General features: G+C 41.5%; 2 protein-coding genes across 8 annotated transcripts in view; one reads left to right on the top strand and one right to left on the bottom strand.

Moving 5' to 3' along the window:
* The window catches only part of CSAD (cysteine sulfinic acid decarboxylase), a 43,887-nt gene extending 34,282 nt beyond the window's left edge, over positions 1 to 9,605 (top strand). For all 7 annotated transcript variants that reach the window (XM_087956415.1, XM_087956417.1, XM_087956420.1 and 4 more), the window contains 4 exons: positions 1,645 to 1,844; positions 1,949 to 2,000; positions 4,541 to 4,630; positions 6,872 to 9,605. In XM_087956415.1, the coding sequence (XP_087812541.1) occupies positions 1,645 to 1,844; positions 1,949 to 2,000; positions 4,541 to 4,630; positions 6,872 to 7,045 (516 nt within the window). In that variant the 3' untranslated portion in view covers positions 7,046 to 9,605. The remainder of the gene's footprint in view (positions 1 to 1,644; positions 1,845 to 1,948; positions 2,001 to 4,540; positions 4,631 to 6,871) is intronic.
* Positions 9,606 to 12,385: 2,780 nt separating this feature from the next.
* Positions 12,386 to 15,804, bottom strand: LOC148132287 (FAS-associated death domain protein-like). The gene is made up of 2 exons (XM_087956414.1): positions 15,159 to 15,804; positions 12,386 to 13,523 (listed from the first exon to the last, which is right to left on the bottom strand). Exons 1-2 carry the CDS (start codon positions 15,454 to 15,456, stop codon positions 13,243 to 13,245), a joined length of 579 nt encoding a protein of 192 aa, XP_087812540.1. The 5' UTR covers positions 15,457 to 15,804; the 3' UTR covers positions 12,386 to 13,242.
* Between the last annotated feature and the right edge of the window lie 2,785 nt (positions 15,805 to 18,589).

The raw sequence follows: 18,589 nt of genomic DNA, 5'->3' as shown, positions 1-18,589 counted from the left end.
GTTTGACACCCCTGCTGTAGAATATGGAAGTTTGATATTCTCAGTCAAGGCTAATATATTCAACTTCTCAGTATCTGTGAAGTGTTATCACATATTTGCTATGAAAATAATATTTAAATCAATTCTGAGTCATAATATTTAGAAACTTTAGAAATCCAAGCTAAAGTTTCTAAAGGTGTTGAAATAAATGACCAATAGAAAATTTTGTGGGATTATGGATCTATTCTAATATGAGTTTGTCTTCCTATGTGATGACCCGGGGCATGGCACAAAGGCAACACAGTCAAATAAGCAAGAAGAGTCCCTTTATTATCTCCAACTTTGCCCCCAATGTCCAGGTTACCTTTTGCTGGAGAAAAACTCCCAGGAACAGTCTTTAAGTGGAGGAAATTCAGTCCGAAAACAAAGTACATACAAACTTAACTAAAAATTCAAACAAACCACGCTGCAGTAATTAACTTGACAGGGCAGGAGAAGGAATTGCAGACTTGAAAGCACAGCAAAACACACACAGTTGGGAAGACGCCAGGAACACAGATAAGCCTCAATGATACCAGATAATTCATGATTTGCTCCCAAGCTTGCTGTGCGCAGCTTCCCTTTTTAAACACTGTGTTCCCAGCTGCAGCTAATAAAGGGAATCAGGGCCCTTTCCTCCCCTGTAAGCCACACAATTCACATTGCTCCCCTCTCTGTTCTTCCCTGCATGCCCTAGGATGAAGAGGGGATGGACCTGGGTCTTCCTCTGAATTCCCTCTCCCTTGCTCTACCTCTCCCCTGCTCTGCCCATCCAGACTGTGCCCTTCCCCAGTTTCTTCCACAGCCAACAGAGCCAATACGGGCATGACAGCCTATTAAGATCTCGTGGAACTTGTTATTTTCTTTCATGAAAATTAGAAATGCTGTTAGATTGGGTACAAAAGAGATGCGAGACCAGTGCACTTCAAGCTCTTTATCTTATGTTAAGATCTGTACAAGATCTTGGAGCCGCAGCAGCCCTTCATATAGGGATTGCTCGCGGCTCGTTGGCCAATGACAGGACTTTGAATCTCCCGCGATCGGCTTGGCCAATTGCGGTTGATTCTTAGGAAGCCAATCACGGCCGTTCAGTAGACCAATCAGGATGTGGTCCGTGTGGACCAATCAGATTTCAGCTTTTGGAGTATGTTAATATAGAACAAATGCTTTGGTTGGGATTCAAAAAAAGAGCCTTTTCCATTGGCATGTCTTTTATAACAGAAGTTCACCTCTGGATACTCTCTCTTCCTGCTTGCCCTCTCTCCAATTTTGACAGGTATTTTACTTACCATGCTGTTCCTGCTTTGAACTAGAGACTGCAATGAACAACACACTCCAAATATGACTTAGCTTCTTATCCCACACCATTGATCATACTGCCTTGAAACAATTGTATCTTAACAATCTCCCAAGGTCTTATGTTGTACACCTCTCTTTTAAACTCTCTGGTTTCTGAGTCTATGATCACCCTATTCTTATCACATTTTCCAGTTCATTTTGAAGTTCTTTGAAATGAACTTCTACTTAGAGCATTTTGCACTGTCAAGTAGAATAAATAATTTTATGTGAAAAACAATTTTTTTTTTAAAAAAAAAGATAACTATTTTGATACCTCTTTCTTCCCAGGGACTACTGCAGAGATGCCACTGTGCCCAAGCTACCTATCTCTTCCAGACAGACAAGTTCTACGACATAGCTTATGACAGGGGAGACCAAACCATCCAGTGTGGACGCAAAGTAGATTGCTTTAAGTTGTGGCTGATGTGGAAGGCCAACGGTAGCAAAGGCTTGGAGCAGAGAGTGGATAGGGCCTTTGCTTATACTAGGTATATGAAAAGATCCTATATTTGGGGAAAGTCTTTCTGCCATCCCTAGTGACTGACATGTGGTTCAAGCATCTTCCCTAACATTTTCTTCTTTTTTATCCTAGGTATCTAGCTGATGAAATCAAGAAGAGAGAAGGCTTTCAACTAGTTATAGAGGTATGAGCTATCTGGCCTTCAGGGCTTGCTTTGCTGCTGACATGTGTATTATATGATATTATTGATTTACTTGGACCCCATCTTTATTATTTTTACAAATAACTCAAGGCAGTGAATGTATCCTCCTCCTATTCTCCCCACAACAACAATCCTGTGAGGTCGGTTGGGCTGAGAGTGGGTGACTGGCCCAAGGTCATGCAACTGGCTTTCATGGCTGTGGAGGAACTAGAACTCGCAATCTCCTGCTTTCTAGCCTGGTGAAGCTGCTAGGAAAAGGGGGCACTTTATCATCTCCGAATGTCTGCTAAATAATGGGCTATTCTCCACAGGTGGGTTTCAAAAGTTTTAGCAATAGCTTCTCTGCCTGGTTGCTGGGTGGGCGTGGCCAGGGTGAGTGTGGCCTAGTCGGCCTCTTTCACCATGGAGGAGGTGTTTTTGCCCTCCCTGGGCTCCGAAGGCTTTCCTCAAGCCTCTGGGAGGGTGAAAACAGCCTCCCCGACCTCCGGAGGCTCTCTGGAAGCTGGAAATGGGCCCGTTTCTGGCCTTCCCAAACTTACGGGAGGCCTGTTTTTCATCTTCCCAGAGCCTCTGCACAAACCCTGCACTTACCTGCATCCAAAATGGGCCATGTGGGGACTCCTGGGAGGGGCGGGGTGGGGCAGGGTGGGCGGGGCCAGCCGGGAGTGGGATTTGGGGGTTGTCTGAACTGTGCCGAATCTTAGCTAGGGGCTCTCCCGAACCCCTGTGAACCCCTGCTGTTCTCACACATAAGACCATGTCTTGTGCTCAGATCACTGAAGAGGTGGGTTCTGGATGTGGTGAAAAACAGAAGCTGGATATCCATTAGTCACAAATGCTTTAATTTGGATTCCTCAACTGAAGGAGGTTTGGATTCAATGGACCGGACCGTGAAAGCAGCAGGCGAGTGAGCAAAGCTCTATTTGTGCAAGTGACATGCGTGGGCGCAATACCATCCTCTTCCCCCCACCCCACCACCAGAGCTGAAGATATTGGCGACTGCTGGTTTAAATGATTCCTACCAATTCATGATCTGAAACTTCAGTTCTAACTCTCCATTAAGTCAGCAGTTTTCTTTTTACTTTTTGAAACATGTTTTCACATAACTGATAATCCCGATTGTCTCTCTGTGTGTGAATGTGTGCTTTCAAGTCATTGTTGGCTCCTGCTGACTGCCTGGATAAGTTCCTGCAGGAATGATTTTCAGAAGTGGTTTGCCTCTTGCCTTCTTCTTAGGAGTGTGAGAAAGTAACTGGCATGAAGTCACCCAGCTGATTTTGTGCCTAACTCACGATTTGCCAGCAGGGGTGGGATTCAAATTTTTTAACAACCGGTTCTGTGGGCGTGGCTTAGGTGGTGGGCATTGCTTGGTGGTCATGTTATTGGCTGGGCATGGCCAACTCAATATCACTCACATCGAGGCACGCATCTCCTCACCTGGCCTCTCATGACTCTGGGGATGCTGCAACAGTCGTAAGTGTGAAAAATGGTCATAAGTTCCTTTTTTCAGTGCCATTGTAACTTTAAATGGTCACTCCACACAAGCAAAGGAGGGGGAAAAAACTCCAGAGAAGTTCTTGAGACAGGAAGTCTAGTCCTGCCAAGAATGTAATAAGGGTTAACGGAGAGGCAGTTTCTGTAAGCAACACCAGAATGTTTCCTTCCTGCCTTCCTTACAGGATTAGGCCAGTAATTTCTTCTAACAACCGGTTCTCCGAACTGCTTAGAATGTTAACAACTGGTTCTAGCGAATAGGTGCGAACTGGTAGAATCCCACCCCTGTTTGCCAGGTTCTAGCCTGATGCCTTAAGCACTACACCAGGCTGGATCTCCATCCAGAAATTAGGGCTTGCAGCATTTTTGGGATGCCAGGTCTCATTCAAAAAGCAACAAGTATTAAAAGGGCAGTAATGCAGTGGCATCATCTGAAGGGGTGGAGGCAGGAATTTGGACTTCACTTTTGTGGGGGATTGACATACCATTTAAAAAATGGGAACTAATATTTTTAACCTTGGATATGAAATGGATAACTAAATATATCCATTTCATTGCTCTTGCTAAAACGATGCAGAAAGTTGTGCCATGTAATTTGACAGTTTGCCACAGACTTGCAATAATGCAATCCTGAGGAGCCTTGGGCCCCGTAGGGAGATTGTAAATTGCTTATAGGTGGCATAAACGATGAATTGCGAGCTGTAATGGTTGGGTTTATACATCATGCTAGATCAGGATGTCAAACTCGCAGCCCCTGGGCTGGATGAGTCACGCGTTGACCTCACCCACGGGGGGAAAAAAGTCTCAATGCGTCACATGATGACAACGTGATGTCATGAGTTTGACACCTGTGTGCTACATTAAAACCAAATAAATCATTTTATGGTTCTGTATTCCAGTTTCTTTACTGTCAATGTATTACTGCCATAAGAAAGTGGCTTCCTACTGCACAAAGACTAGAGGGAAGAAAAGTTATCACAAGATAACTTTTAGGGTTTTTTTAACTCCTTTTTCTTTTTCTTTTTCAGCCAGAGTTCATCAATCTCTGTTTTTGGTATGTACCTCCCAGTCTGAAAGGGCAGGAAGACTGCGCTGATTACTGGGTGAAACTGGAGAAGGTAAGTTTTGGCATCTTTGAAATAGGAAGTAAGAGCAGGGAAAAACTCCCTCTGGAGACTCCTGTGTTGTAAAACAAGTGCAAAGCAGAGTTCACACATGTTTCCGCATCCAGCGTTCATTAAAAAGGAGGCAAGCTCTTTCAGGATAAATGGACATGTGTGCATTTGTTGCTTGCCTACAGAATCAAGCAGGATGCAATGCAGGAATGCTAATGTGCAGAAAAGAAAGACATTTGTGTTGTGATGCCAGCCTTAATGTCCATTGATGTTACAGGGATAGAAATCCAATCATCTCTTACAACTGGCTATTGGCCATTCTGGCTTGTTATGGTGGAGATGTAGCTTAAACCCACATAAAATCCACGGTTAGGAACTGCCCTCGAATGCTCAGCTTCCCAGTGTCAGAAGAGGATGTAGACTAAGGGGATCCAGATGGAGGCACCAACACCCATTGGTCATTGACCTTGTTTCCACAATATGCTTCATTGGGGGTAAGGGGAGTGGGCTAGAGTAGTGAGGAACATGAAGGAGGGGGTTAATTGTCAGCTAGCACTCCAAGTCCAATTTGGTTCCAAGTTTAAGCAAACTCCACCCAGTCAGTTTAGGATACAGGTAGCCCTTGACTTACAACCATTCATTTAGTGACCGTTTGAAGTTACAAGGGCATTGAGAAAAGTGATTTATGGCTATTTTTCACACTGATGACCGTTGCAGCATCCCCACAGTCACATGATCAAAATTCAGGTATTTGCAACTAGTTCGTATTTATGACGTTGCAGTGTCTCAGGGTCATGTGATCACCTTTTGCGCCCTTCTGGCAAGCAAAGTCAAAGGGGAAGCCAGATTCACTTAACCACTGTGTTACCAACTTGACAGCTGGAGTGATTCACTTAACAACTGTGGCAAGACAGGTCATAAAATGGGGCAAAGCTCACTTAACGACTGTCTTGCTTAGCAACATAATTTTGGGGCTCAATTGTGGTTGTAAAACTGTAAGTCTGTAAAGCCTATTGACCTGTTTCACAACACTCGTGTGAAAGAAACTAAAGAGAGCAGCTAGTCAAGACAACCTATAACAGAGCTGACAAAGCTTAGAAGTGCAGAATACACATGCTAAGCGCTGACAAACTGAGGGGGCAAAGCCATACCAAGCTTGCCTGGTCCCTGGTAAAGAGGCCAATGATACTGTGAAGCCTTGCCAGGGTTTTCAGATTCCCTAATTTGTGAGATATCATCCACCATTAATTCCAAAGATGCTATTTTTGAACTGGTTAACCTGAGCACCTGTTGCCCGAGCCACAAGTAAGAAGTTTTGATTTGGATTGGGGATCTATTGAATCATAGGTAATCTGGGAAAAAGGCTGTGAATAATAACTGCATCTTTCATACGCTCAGTACTGGAAGAAAAACTCCATACCACCTGAAGGCTTAATAATCAAAAAAAATTCAGAGTGTGTGGAAATGGATAAATTAACTATGGAATTAAGAAGGAAAGCAAACACAGAATACAATGCAGTATGGGAAACATGGTTTATTTGGATTGATAATAAATATAAGAATAGAAAATGTAAATAATGTATATAATACATAAGAGGGTATGAAAGTATTGTGTATTGTAAGTTTTGATAGGACACATAAATGTATATATAATGTCACAGCCCTGTTTAATAACTATTGGTATTATGTATAAATGGAAAAAAACTCAATAAAGCATTATAAATGAATCTTGAATATATGGGTTTTGCCAGATTTTCATATAAACATTTATTATATACATCAAGGAGGCAACCCTATGTAGCTATCCTTGATAAAAATTGCACACAAGGACCTAATTCGATTCCACATTTGAAAGCCATTTTTAGAACCTGTCTGGAAATAAAGTTTCATTATGCGGGGAGGGTGGCTGGGGGTGGATATCTTTTTTTAAGATATCTTTCTTATTATATGTAAGAAATGTTTAGACTGAACAAGAAAGACATAATGAAGATAGAGATAAAGATGAGGAGTTAGGCTTTTTTTTAGTTTATGTATGTTTAAAAAAATATAATGAGGATTACTTAAATTTGATAAATGTGATAGAGGTTACTAATATTGTTATGATGAACTAGATTAATATGAATGATACCCAGAACTAACTCTGTTCACACATAATATGGATGCATATTGGGTGAGTGGATATCTTGTACCATCATAGTGCAACCAGTTTCTGAGAAGTTTTGATTGTTTGTTTTCCTTGATTAGGTAGCTCCACTGATTAAGGAACGGATGATGAAGAAAGGTTCCATGTTGGTGGGCTATCAGCCACATGGCAAACGGGTGAACTTTTTCCGCCAGGTGGTCACCAATCCAGCAGTCACCAGAGATGACCTGAATTTCTTCCTTGATGAAATTGAGAGGCTTGGCAGAGATCTATAGATTGTGTACAATACAGATTGGAACAGTTATGTGGTTATGTGGTTCAAAAGCAGGCATCAATTACCTTACTTCTAGTCACTGCACACCACTGTTGAAATGGCTTGAAAGCTACACTCCTCCAACCGTGCATAGGGACCCATGAGCAGGTGCCACTGGCATGGTGTGTATGTTGCTACGAAACCATTTTACAGACAAACATGATGTGAAGATGTAACACTAATGTGTGCGGCCTGCCACCTTCTCCCCCCGCAATTGTTATCTATTTCTGTATTTATGGGTGTTCCAAAATTAAAGTGAATGTATGCTTTTAATTTCTTCACTGCCATCTGCAAAAAATAAGGAAAGCTTAGGACAGGGGTGTTAAACTCAAGGCCCGCAGGCTGGATCTGGCCCATGGGTTGCTTAAATCTGGCCCGTGGGGCTGGCCTGGAAATAGCAAAGGATCAGCCCGTGGTGCCTCTGGCAGCCAAAACAGAGCGCTGGCTGGGGGTGCACGCACAGTTCCCCTGCGCCTTGTTTTCGGCCTGGGCAGCCTCCTGCAGCACTCTGCTGGCCAAAACGGCATGGGGGTGGGGGCTTGCACACCCCACACAACCCCGTTATGGCCGGCAGGGTGCTGCAGGCCATCCAGGCTTAAAACGGGTCACAGGGGGGCCTCAGGTAGCCCCCCCACGCCCTGTTTTGGCCAGCAGAGTGCTGCAGGAGGCGTCTGTCCCGTCTTTCTTGGTCAGCTGGCCGGCAAATTACAATGCTGATCTGGCCCTCGAAAAAATCCAGTTTAACACCCCTAGTCTAAGACTATCAGATGTGGACTCCACAATCCAACAGCCACTAAGTAGCAGCAAACAATTTAATCTCTTTGCTGTCAGCTAGTCAGGGCGGGATCCTACCAGTTCGGTCCAGTTCTATAGAACTGGCAGCTCCGGACAGCAGCTGACACCAAACCGATTACTGGGACGAGGTTTTGGTCTGCTGTTTGGCCCTCCTGCCTGCCCGGCTTCTTGGCTGCCCTTTAGTGGCTGCATTTTCCTCCTCAGCTGCTTTGTGCGGCACAGCTGAGTGCCGCTTGTCAGCTGGAGAAGGTAAATGCTTGCCGGAGCCGGTAGCATGTTTGATGCACATGCACGCACTCCCCGAACCAGTTGTTATGCCAGCCGGATTCCACCCCTGCAGATAGTAGCTTGGAATTTTGCAGTTCAGAACTGGTAGCCCTTGGGAAATTGTAACTACCTAGTGATTACTTATTCTGGTTTCACCCTTTCTGTCCAAATCACCTGTTTTTCCATAGGTTTCTGCTATACTTTTCTGTAGCCCTTCTCTTCTTGAAGAGAAACAGCTGGAGAAAGAAAAATGGTGCTGTTTCAAGGGATTAGCAGAGCAAGAGTACTTTGCTTAGAGATACAGATTAACAGAGTTGGAAGGGACTTTGTAGGCCATCTAGCTCAACCCTTCGCCCGTGCAGGAGACCCTACACCATTTTTGACAGATGGCAATCCAGTCTCTTCTTGAAAGCTTCCAGTGATGACTCTCCCGCTTCCAAGGGCAAGCTGTTCCATTGATTGATTGCTGTCAGAAAAATTCTCCTTATTGCTAGGTTGAATCTCTCCTTGTTCAGTTTCTATCCATTATTCCTTGTCTGGCCTTCAGGTGCTTTGGAAAAATAGCTTGACCCCTTCCTCTCTGTAGCAGCCCTTCAAATATTGGAACACTTAAGGCTTCTCAAGCCCTGCTTTGGTTATGTGTTGCTGGATCTTAAGGACCCATAGTTTCCATGATTTGCTCCTAACCTGGTCTGAGATTTCCCAATGGTACATCCCCCAATTTCTACTGTGCTGCTTCATCATGAACTGGGGCTGTTCTGACAGGGACTAGTGAAGAATATTGGGGCTATATGCCAAGAGTATATATTCCCAGATGTGAAGGTGTCCAGCTAAAGCAAGCAGGCACCTGTATTTGGCAGAAACAGTGTAGGAAGATGTTGAGAGTCAGATGATCACTTTGTGACAATGGCAAAGGCATTCAGATTCATATTATGGGGGACGGTGCAATGGTAAATCACTCCTGTATTTTTACCAAGAAAACAACACGGGCAAGCCCTGCTTTAGAAGATAAAAACGGAGTTTCCTGCCCCTTCCAAGTTAAGATTTAATTAAAATCTAATCCATTATTCTCTATCTCTCTCCCTGTTTGGGTAAGTACTGACTCCTTAAAAAAATCCCTACAGTTTTGGGACAAGAATTTTGGACGTATTTTGCCCTTGCCTTCTTCCTGGGGCTGAGAGGGAGTGACTGGCCAAAGGACATGCATCTGGCTTTGTGCCTAAGAGGTGTGATTAGAACTTCAGTCTCCTGGGTTCTAGCTTTACTTGTTTTACTTACTGAAGTTATTTGTATTTTTAATGGAGGAAAATACAAAAACAAGGTAAAGCTAAGTGCTACAGAGGTTGAATTTATGTATGCACATTTTACTTACCTTCCTATGTATTTAAATGTACTTTTATAAAACTTTGTTGTTTTAGACATGGCAGCATTAGAAATAATAAAGCCTCTGCTTCCAAATAGCATTAAGTCCTTTATATTTTTTAAAATGTTGTTTTGGTAGATGTTAAATGATCCTTTTTATTTTTAAAAAGTGTAAAAACAAACATAGGATAAACACGGACCTAGAATTTACAGAAGCAAAGACAACAAACAGGAAAGAAGGCCTACAGCCAGTATAATGTAAGCAATGGATCATTAAAGAGTTTTAAAATGATGATCAACAAGGCACAGACATTTATTTAAACTATAATCTAAATTAAAACTTTAAGCCTTAAACTGAAATAACTACTTTGCTTCTGTCCAGGGTTAACATGCGCCGCAGAGAGTACAGGCATTCCTTGACTTACAATCATTCATTTAACAACTGTTCAATTACAACAGTGCTGAAAACCTGATTTATGACACTTGTGACCATTGCAACATCCCCACGACATGATCAAAATTTGGGTACTTGACAAGTAGCATTTTATTTCCTGTTTGCAGTATCCAGGGATGACATGATTGCCATTTGTGACATTCCTAGAGTGCTTCCCACAAGCAAGGTTAATGGGAGAAGCTGGATTTGCTTAAGGACCATATGATTCATTTAATGACTGCAATAAAAAGGTGATACAACCAGACCCAATAAAATTAGATGGTATTAAATTGCAAATGAACAAACAGAATTTGCACCAAACAGAGTATTTGACTATGTCTCAGTTTGTACTAGAAAGGGATGGGAAACCAGTGACATGCATTCAAAAGGATATAGAATCTGTGTGATTAGAAAGGTAAATATTACTGGGTTCTCTCTGAGTTTAGTCTCAAAATGTTTCATTTCCTTTCTTTATAACACCGTCAGCGAATGAAGTGTGAATTGATTGTTTCTGTCTCATATAAAGCACCATGAAGAGGTATATAAGTCTAAGTACTAATGCTATCTATCTGTCTATAATATCTATCTATCTGTCTATAATATCTATCTATCTATCTATCTATCAATCAATCTATCTATCTATCTATCTATCTATCTATCTATCTATCTATCTATCTATCATCTATCTACCTGTCTAATGCCTGTCTAATTTATCTACCTGCCTGCCTACATCTATCTAATCCAGGGGTCTTCAAACTTGATAGCTTTAAGACTTGTGGACTTCAACTCCCAGAATTCCTCCTCCAATCATGTTAGCTTGGGAATTCTGGGAGTTGAAGTCCACAAGTCTTAAACTTGCCAAGTTTGAATACCCCTATTTATTTATTTATTTATTTATTTGATTTGCCAATTGTTTACAAGATAATAAGTATAAGTGTATACATAGTTGTGAATACATGAAATGGGTACATATAAGAAAAATAAAAGAAGAATAAGAGAAACAATAGGACAGGGACGGTAGGCACGTTGGTGCGCTTTATGCACGCCCCCTACAGACCTCTTAGGAAAGGGGTGAGGTCAATAGTAGACAGTCTAAGGTTAAAGTTTTTGGGGTTTGGGAAGAAACTACAGAGTCGGGTAGAGTATTCCAGACATTGACCACTCTATTGCTGAAGTCGTATTTCCTGCAATCAAGTTTGGTGCGGTTAACTTTGAGTTTGTATCTATTGTGTGCTCTTGTGTTGTTATGGTTGAAGCTGAAGTATTCATTGACAGGTAGGACATTGCAATGTATGATTTTATATACCATGCTTAAATCAGACCGAAGACGGCATAATTCAAGGTTTTCTAGTTCTAGAATTTCAAGTCTGGTGGCATAAGGTATTCTACAACGAGTAGAGGAGTGGAGAACTCTTCTTGTGAAATATTTCTGGACTTTCTCAATTGTGCTAATATCAGATACGTAATGTGGGTTCCAGACTGATGAACTGTATTCGAATATTGGTCTATCAAATGTTTTGTATGCTCTGGTTAGTAGTGTGATATTACCAGAGAAAAAACTACGTAGGATTAGGTTAACAACTCTTAATGCCTTTTTGGCTATGTAGTTGCAGTGGGCTCTAGCACTTAGATCATTAGAGGTGAGTATTCCAAGGTCCTTTACAGAGCTTGGGTCATCAACAAGATCTTGACTATTCAGCTTGTATTTTATTTTCTGATTTTTTTTGCCAATATGTAAGACAGAGCATTTATTTGTTGAGATTTGAAGTTGCCATTTGTTTGACCATTCTGATAGTCAAGATCTTTTTGTAGGGTAGCAGTATTGTCTGTGGTATTGAACAGCTTTACATCATCAGTGAAAAGAACGCAATTGCTCTTAATATGATCACAGAGGTCATTTATGTAGAGTATGAAGAGAGTTGGTCCTAGAACACTGCCTTGGGGGACACCACTATTGACAGGTACAGAATTTGATAGGACGCTCCCAATTTTGACCATTTGTTGTCTGTTTGCCAGGAATGCTTCTATCCAGTTATTCAGCTGTCCAGAGATACCATAGGATTTTATTTTTAGGAGTAGTTTGTCGTGTACCACTGAATCAAAGGCTTTACAGAAGTCTATGTAGATTGCATCTATTGCTTTGCCCTGGTCGAGTTGTGTCGTTCATGTTTTTGCAGTGTAAGAGTTGCAGATTACAGGATAGTTTTTTTCTGAAACCAAATTGTTTATTGGAGAGTAGGTTGTTTGTCTCTAAGTGGAGGATGATGGATTGGTTAATAATTGATTCCATGACTTTACAGGTGACGCAGCATAAGGAGATTGGTCTGTAATTTTCAACTAGGCTTGGGTCTCCCTTTTTGAAGATGGGGATGACTGTGGCTTGTGACCATATATCTAATCTGTCTGTCTGTCTGTCTGTCTGTCTATCCTATCATCTATCTGTTTGTGTCTATCGTCTATCAATCTATCTTCTGTCTATCCTATCTATCATTTAATCTATCATCTATCTATCTGTTTGTTTGTATCTATCGTCTATCAATCTATCTTCTGTCTATCCTATCTATCATTTAATCTATCATCTATCTGTTTGTTTGTTTGTTTGTTTGTATCTGTCTGTCTGTCTACCTATCTTTTTAAAAGATTTTTTTTTTTTGTAAATGGGAGAGGATCCAAGTGAAGAAGCCAAAACCAGACAAGACTAGCACATGACGCAGATGCAATGGAGAAGACAGAGAATTAGATTTGCTTTGTCATTTTATATAAAGCAAATAAAACTTCACCACAGAATGAAAAAAATAAAAAGGGAGGAAAAAAATAAAGAGAACTGAACAATTGCAGGCTTGTGCATTAGAAAAGGAGCTACAGCAACAGAGATGAAACAAGGGAAAGAAAACTTGAGAAAGAACTTAAAAATCTGTCCAATGTGAAAAGTGTTACCAACAACCCCTACCCCAACCTATTGTTATTCCTAGTTCTTTGCAACACTTTAGATCCAAAGCTAAGAATAGGCTTTTAAGTAGGTGGGATGACACACTGTGCACCTTTGTCACTTCCTTAAAGAAGGACTATCTTTTTCTGGGCTCATACAGTAGCCATACAATTCCAGGAAAATGTATACCTGAGTTAAGAAAGCACCAGCACTTGTTCTGTTTCTTCTGATGCTATAAAAATCCTTACAAGGGCATCCCATTGAATATAAATTCTGGTATTTAATGACAATATTAAGTACCATAGGTGGTGCGACAGACTCTGAATGCTGGTGAGGCTCATCTTCTTTAGGGTTGATCTTTTTCTGTTGCATTTTATTCTAAAAGAAAAGCATAGGCACTCGAGTCAATTTCTACCGCTTCCTGGTTGAGAATGTTATACAGGTTGTGAGCAGTGGCCTTGTTCTTTTCACGGTTCCTCCAGTTGCACAGCATGGAGAAAATTTGCATGGCCATGTTTTTAGAATGCTCCTCTTCAAACTGCTCCAGACGTGAAATTTCCATACCCAGGAACAAAATGCCAATCTCCTTCCAGTTCTTGCCCATTTTTCTGGCTAGTTTCATCAGCTGTTCTTGTGAAACCAGCTTGGGTGGTGCTGAAAAATGACAGAAGAGGGAAAGAGAAAATTACAGATGTAAAAGAGATGAGCTGACACCTCTTTCCTTTATTATCTGACAACACCATATAGGTAGTCCTCGCTTAACAATAGTTGGCATCGGAATTTCTGTTGCTAAGCAATACGATTGTAAAGTACACATCACATGACTTCAGTGCTTAGAAATAGCAAGTAGCCAGGCTACTTGCAACCTTCTCTCCTGGCTTCTCCACTGACTTGGGGAAGGTTAGAAATGGCAATCACAAGATTGCAAGGTTGCCAAGAAGCAGTTGTTACTACCACTTGTTCAGCACCACTGAACCAGGAGTCATTCATTAACTGAGGATTACCTGTACTTGCCTAAAATCTGTTCAAGGAATTAATACTATACTGTTACTACCATAACACCCAGGTCATCACGCAAGATTATATGATGGTCATAAAAAGTGCTGCATTATGATCTACTTTTTATGGGATAAGTAGAATAAAGAAAAAGATGGCCATCTGCTTGCTGTATTCCTAGGCAACCATAAGCAGGAATTTTATTGTTAAATGATTTTAATTAGAGGATTTCATTATACAGGATGTGGACTATGGGTATTTAGATACGCTCCCCCACAACAAGCTTTATAAAAAAATTAATAAATTGTAAAAACCACATGAGAGTCAGTTTGGTGTAGTAGTTAAATGTACCATGCTAGAAACTCAGAGACATGAACTGGCTTATATGAACTTTGGCTCACCCATTCTCTCAGGCTTTGGAAGAAGAAAATGAAAATCATTTCTATAAACATTGCCAAGAAAACTATATGAACTTGTCTAAGCTATCATTAGGAGTCCAGATTTGAAGGCACAAACACATAAACCACAAGCGGTGTAATGACTAATGGTTGATTACAATCATGTGCCTTGTATTTGTATACTACTAAAACCTTTGTATCTGTAACTCTTAACTCTTAACCTTCTATTGAAAGCACCAGCACTGTTCTCTTCTATGGGTACCCTGATCTCTGTTAACAAACATTATTCCTTATTTTCTCTTTCCATCCTTTTATTATCTGCTTTATTATTAAAAAGTGTACCCTCTCTTTTTCTTCGGAATTCTTTTAGTTGTAACTAGAAATGACAACTAGCAATAATCACCCCAGTCCCAGTGACTAGGTTTAAATGCAGATCTTGCAACCAACAATATTCACACTAATTTTTGTATTTTTCCCAGTCTCTCTTCTGTCTCCCCATTCCCATCCCAAGTTGTGTTCTGAGTACATCTCAATTGTTCTGGGTTATTTTAAAGAACTGAAGAATATTTGAAAGCCTTTCCGTTCCTGCGATGATTTGCCTTGTAAAACGCAACGAGTCTCCAAATTGTGATAGCAGGGGCACTCAAAATAAATACAGTACAATAGTTGATCGATACATACATTAAAAAAAATTTTTTTTTCTGGCCCGCAGCATGCAGCTACATTTCTTCTGTCTTTGCTATTTTAAAGCGGGTAATTGGGCTGAGGTGATTATTGCTACATGTCCTGTTACCCCTGATAATCCTATACACAATTCCAGGACAGCAACTTTCGGGTTTTTAGGGATCTCAGCCTGCCAGCACGGTGTGCGGCTGCTTGGCTGCTGGGTGCTTACCCACCGCCGCCGCCACTTCCCTTTCTTCTTCGGTCCTATCATAACGGGGATCCCCTCGTCTCAGGTCGCCTTTAAGTTGCAAGACGAGATCTTTCCTCGGGATTTTGTTTAACACCTCGATGAGGACATCTAAGGCATTTTCGGGGCAGTATTGCAGGATCACTTTCGCTAGATTCACCCGAGAGTCAGTGTCGCGTTTCCCGCGCGGGATGGCGTCGGGCAATAAAAAAGCAAACGTCTTCAGCTCTTCGCCTGTCAGCTCCTCAAGGATTCCGAGCAATCTCTCTCTCTCGTCCATGACCGCTTTTCAGTTCCTGGGGTGTGGGGCGCTTAGTGAAGGAGGGCGGGGGGGGGGATCGAAATGCCACGCCTCCTCCTGCCAGGCCTGATTTTGCAGCGCGGCGGGAAAATGAGCCCTAGAGAACAAAAGGGCGCGCGCGGGAAGATGGTTCCTTTCCCTTTCGCTTTCAGGTATTTTTTCCCCCCGCCTGATTGGAGGAGGAAATTCAGGTTCGATTCGTGGAACTAAACGGATGAAAGAGGAGCCAAGATTTCCTGGATCTTAAATATATATATATATAACAACAACAAAAAGCACTCTCAGGTGTAAAATTCCTCCCTCTGCCTCACTCACCGCCAGCAATCCGGGTTCTACAGAGCAACGCGCGAAACCTGTTGTTTAGTGTGGGAATAGCACTCCCTCTCTTGATACATAGTGGAAAAAATAAAATCGTCCGAGTAGATCTCTATTGCAACCTTGCCTGGGCCTGGCTGGTACCCTCCAGAACGGTGGGCATTGCAAATTCCAATACTCTTAATTCAGTGTTTTTAGGACCCCTTGGCACTTTTAAAATTAAGGAAAACCCCAAAAGAACTTTTGTTTATGTGGGTTATATGTATTGATATTTACTACATTAAAAATGAAAAGTGACGTGTTTGCTGCTGCTATTCTCATAATTATTTGATGGGATTTTTAATATTATTTTTTCAACGTTGTCTCGCAAATGATTTTGTGGATCCCTAAGAGGGTCCTGGGGTCTTATGACCACACTTTAAGAAACGTAGCTCTAATTAGCATTGCAAGATGGCTAGAAATACAGTATTCTGCCAACAGTGCCAAGGAAGCCACATGGATTCACACTCAGGGTGTTTACAATATGCTGGATGATGAACTTCCCAGGCTACAAAAATGCCTAGTGAACTGTTAGGGGAGAGCAGAGAGCAAGTACTGTACAAGTAGCCCTCCTGCTGAAAGGATGTCCAGCCAGTGAAGCAAAAGGAAACTTCACTGCTGCAATCTTTTGCATGCTAGCGCTATGTGGAATGATAGAATCATCAGAGATAGACTTCATGCTGTCAGAACAGCAGTCTCAATACCGAACACTGACATTCGGGGAATCAGCAAACAGCAAGGGGGTGGAATAGGTCTACAGTCAGCACATTTCCAGTTGTATGGTCATAATAAAAGCTTTTGATTCAAATTTTTACTATGAACAAGAAAATTAGAAAAACTGGGGTAGCCATTCATCAAAAGGATATCAAAGTTGATGCTCAAGCACAGTTCTCCCTAAGTAATAAGAAAGTAGTTTCAATTGAGTCAAGGTGATCAAAATTACAGCAATTCAGCCCTATCTTCAAACCACAAGTGGAAATGATACTTTGTAGATGCCATTCTAGGCTTTTGCCTCTGGAAAGGAAGATTAACTCTTCCAAGACAATATATTTAATGCTTGTAATGTTTTTCATGTTGCTTTTAATGCTGTTTGTTATTTTTAAACATTATTTCTCATATAATTGCTTGCCACCCAGAGTCACATATATGAAATGGGCAGCCACATAAATTTAAATGTAAATTTATAATAATTCATTAATGATAATAAAGATGGCAGTCTGCATGTTAATTAACTTATTAAATATTTTTGGAGGGTCTGTTCCCTGGGGCAATCATTTGAGATGGGCTAGAAGGTGAATGACATACTAATTTTTAAACTTTTCTGCTATTTTATGCATCGCTCATTGTTGTTCTTTTTAAACATTTCCCTCTCAAACCTTGCTCATATGTTTGTACCTGTCAGGCCTGCTTCCCATTCAAAACCCAAGAAAGAAAACCCCCAACTCCATTGAGGTAGAGAAGAGGTACTTTTACTGGGTTTGAAATGACAGCGGTGAAAGAAAAGCAAGATCTGAGTCAAAAGGTGTGAAAGTTACATATTGAAAGTTTTCCCAAATCCATCACCACAGGGACCCAGGCTGAATGTTCAATCCACATCCCACATAGTGTCATGTGGGAGCACATCTTCAGGTGTTTTCATCCATCTGGAATTCTAGGACAGTTGGCCTTGATTGGGTGTAAACAACTCCATTCAGCAGTGCTGTTATTCTTAAGAGCAAACCTTTTAGTTCACATGGATATTCCTCACACCAGCACACTTCCCAAACCCCATTGTCATGCCCCCCTCCCCATTACTACGGCAAGGAAGCATCAAAGGGAAAACCCAGGCTGGAGAGCCAGCTGACATTACCATTCTGGTTAGGGTTGTTTCTGAGAAATATGAATATATCTATAGTGTTGTTTGGTTTTACATGATTTCAGCCAGAATAATTTGTGAACAATAGTTGGCCTTGATGGATTTTTTTCTTCTTCCATTCAGTCTTGTCCATTTTTGGGAGACTGTCTGGACAAGTCCTTGCAGTTTTCTTGGCAAGGTTTTTCAGAAATGGTTTGCCAACACATCCTTCCGAGGATGAGGGAATGGCTGGTCCCAGGTTACCTATCTGGCTTTGAGTCTAAGGAGGAACTCATGGTCTCCCTGTTTCTAGCCTGATGCCTTAACCACTACTACAAACTGGCTCTGACTGACTGAATGCTGTGCACACATTTAGATACTCTGCAGACAATGCTTCAGCCTCTGCAGTAAAATGAAAGACGTCACTTTCTTGTTACATTGAGAGAAATAACTGAAGCACCGTAAAGATTGTGACCAAAGACTTGTGTTGTTTTTAATACTGCACTGCAGGAGCAATTTGTTTCTCCTTGGATGAGAAACATGGCATGTTGAGCAGATGGCTTTACCTTTGTCTCATACTGCAGTCTTACAGATGAGGGATCTCTATTTCAATCAATCAGAATAGATTTGGAAGGGACCCCAGGAGACTCTATACCATTTCAGATAGGTAGTTGTCCAGTCTTTTCTTAAAAACCTCCAGTGATGAAGCACCTAAAACTTCTGAAGGAGAGCTGTTCCACTGGTTAATTGTCCTCACTGTTAGAAAGTTTCTCCTTAATTCCAGGTTTCTTCTCTCCTTGATTAGTGTCAACTTATAAAACATTTCTATGGCTGTTTTATAGTTGCCAACAGAAAGGGAGGGGGGAAGGGGTTTGAAAGAGCAGTGCAGCTCTTGGAATCCAAAGTGCATTCCATTCATAGTTT

Source organism: Notechis scutatus, chromosome 2 (assembly GCF_049901735.1).
Source record: "Notechis scutatus isolate UNSWTSFEM ecotype Mainland chromosome 2, rNotScu1.2, whole genome shotgun sequence".
NCBI lineage: Eukaryota > Metazoa > Chordata > Lepidosauria > Squamata > Elapidae > Notechis > Notechis scutatus.
The sequence above is the reverse complement of the archived record's forward strand: the minus strand, read 5'-3'. Positions and strand labels throughout refer to the sequence as shown.

Bases quoted from the DNA above. Each gene is read 5' to 3' on its own strand.
- LOC148132287 (XM_087956414.1), bottom strand. From the start codon at position 15,456: ATGGACGAGAGAGAGAGATTGCTCGGAATCCTTGAGGAGCTGACAGGC. The intron at 13,524-15,158 runs GTAAGCACCCAG...GTCATTTTTCAG, and splicing joins GGAAGTGGCGGCGGCGGTGG to CACCACCCAAGCTGGTTTCA.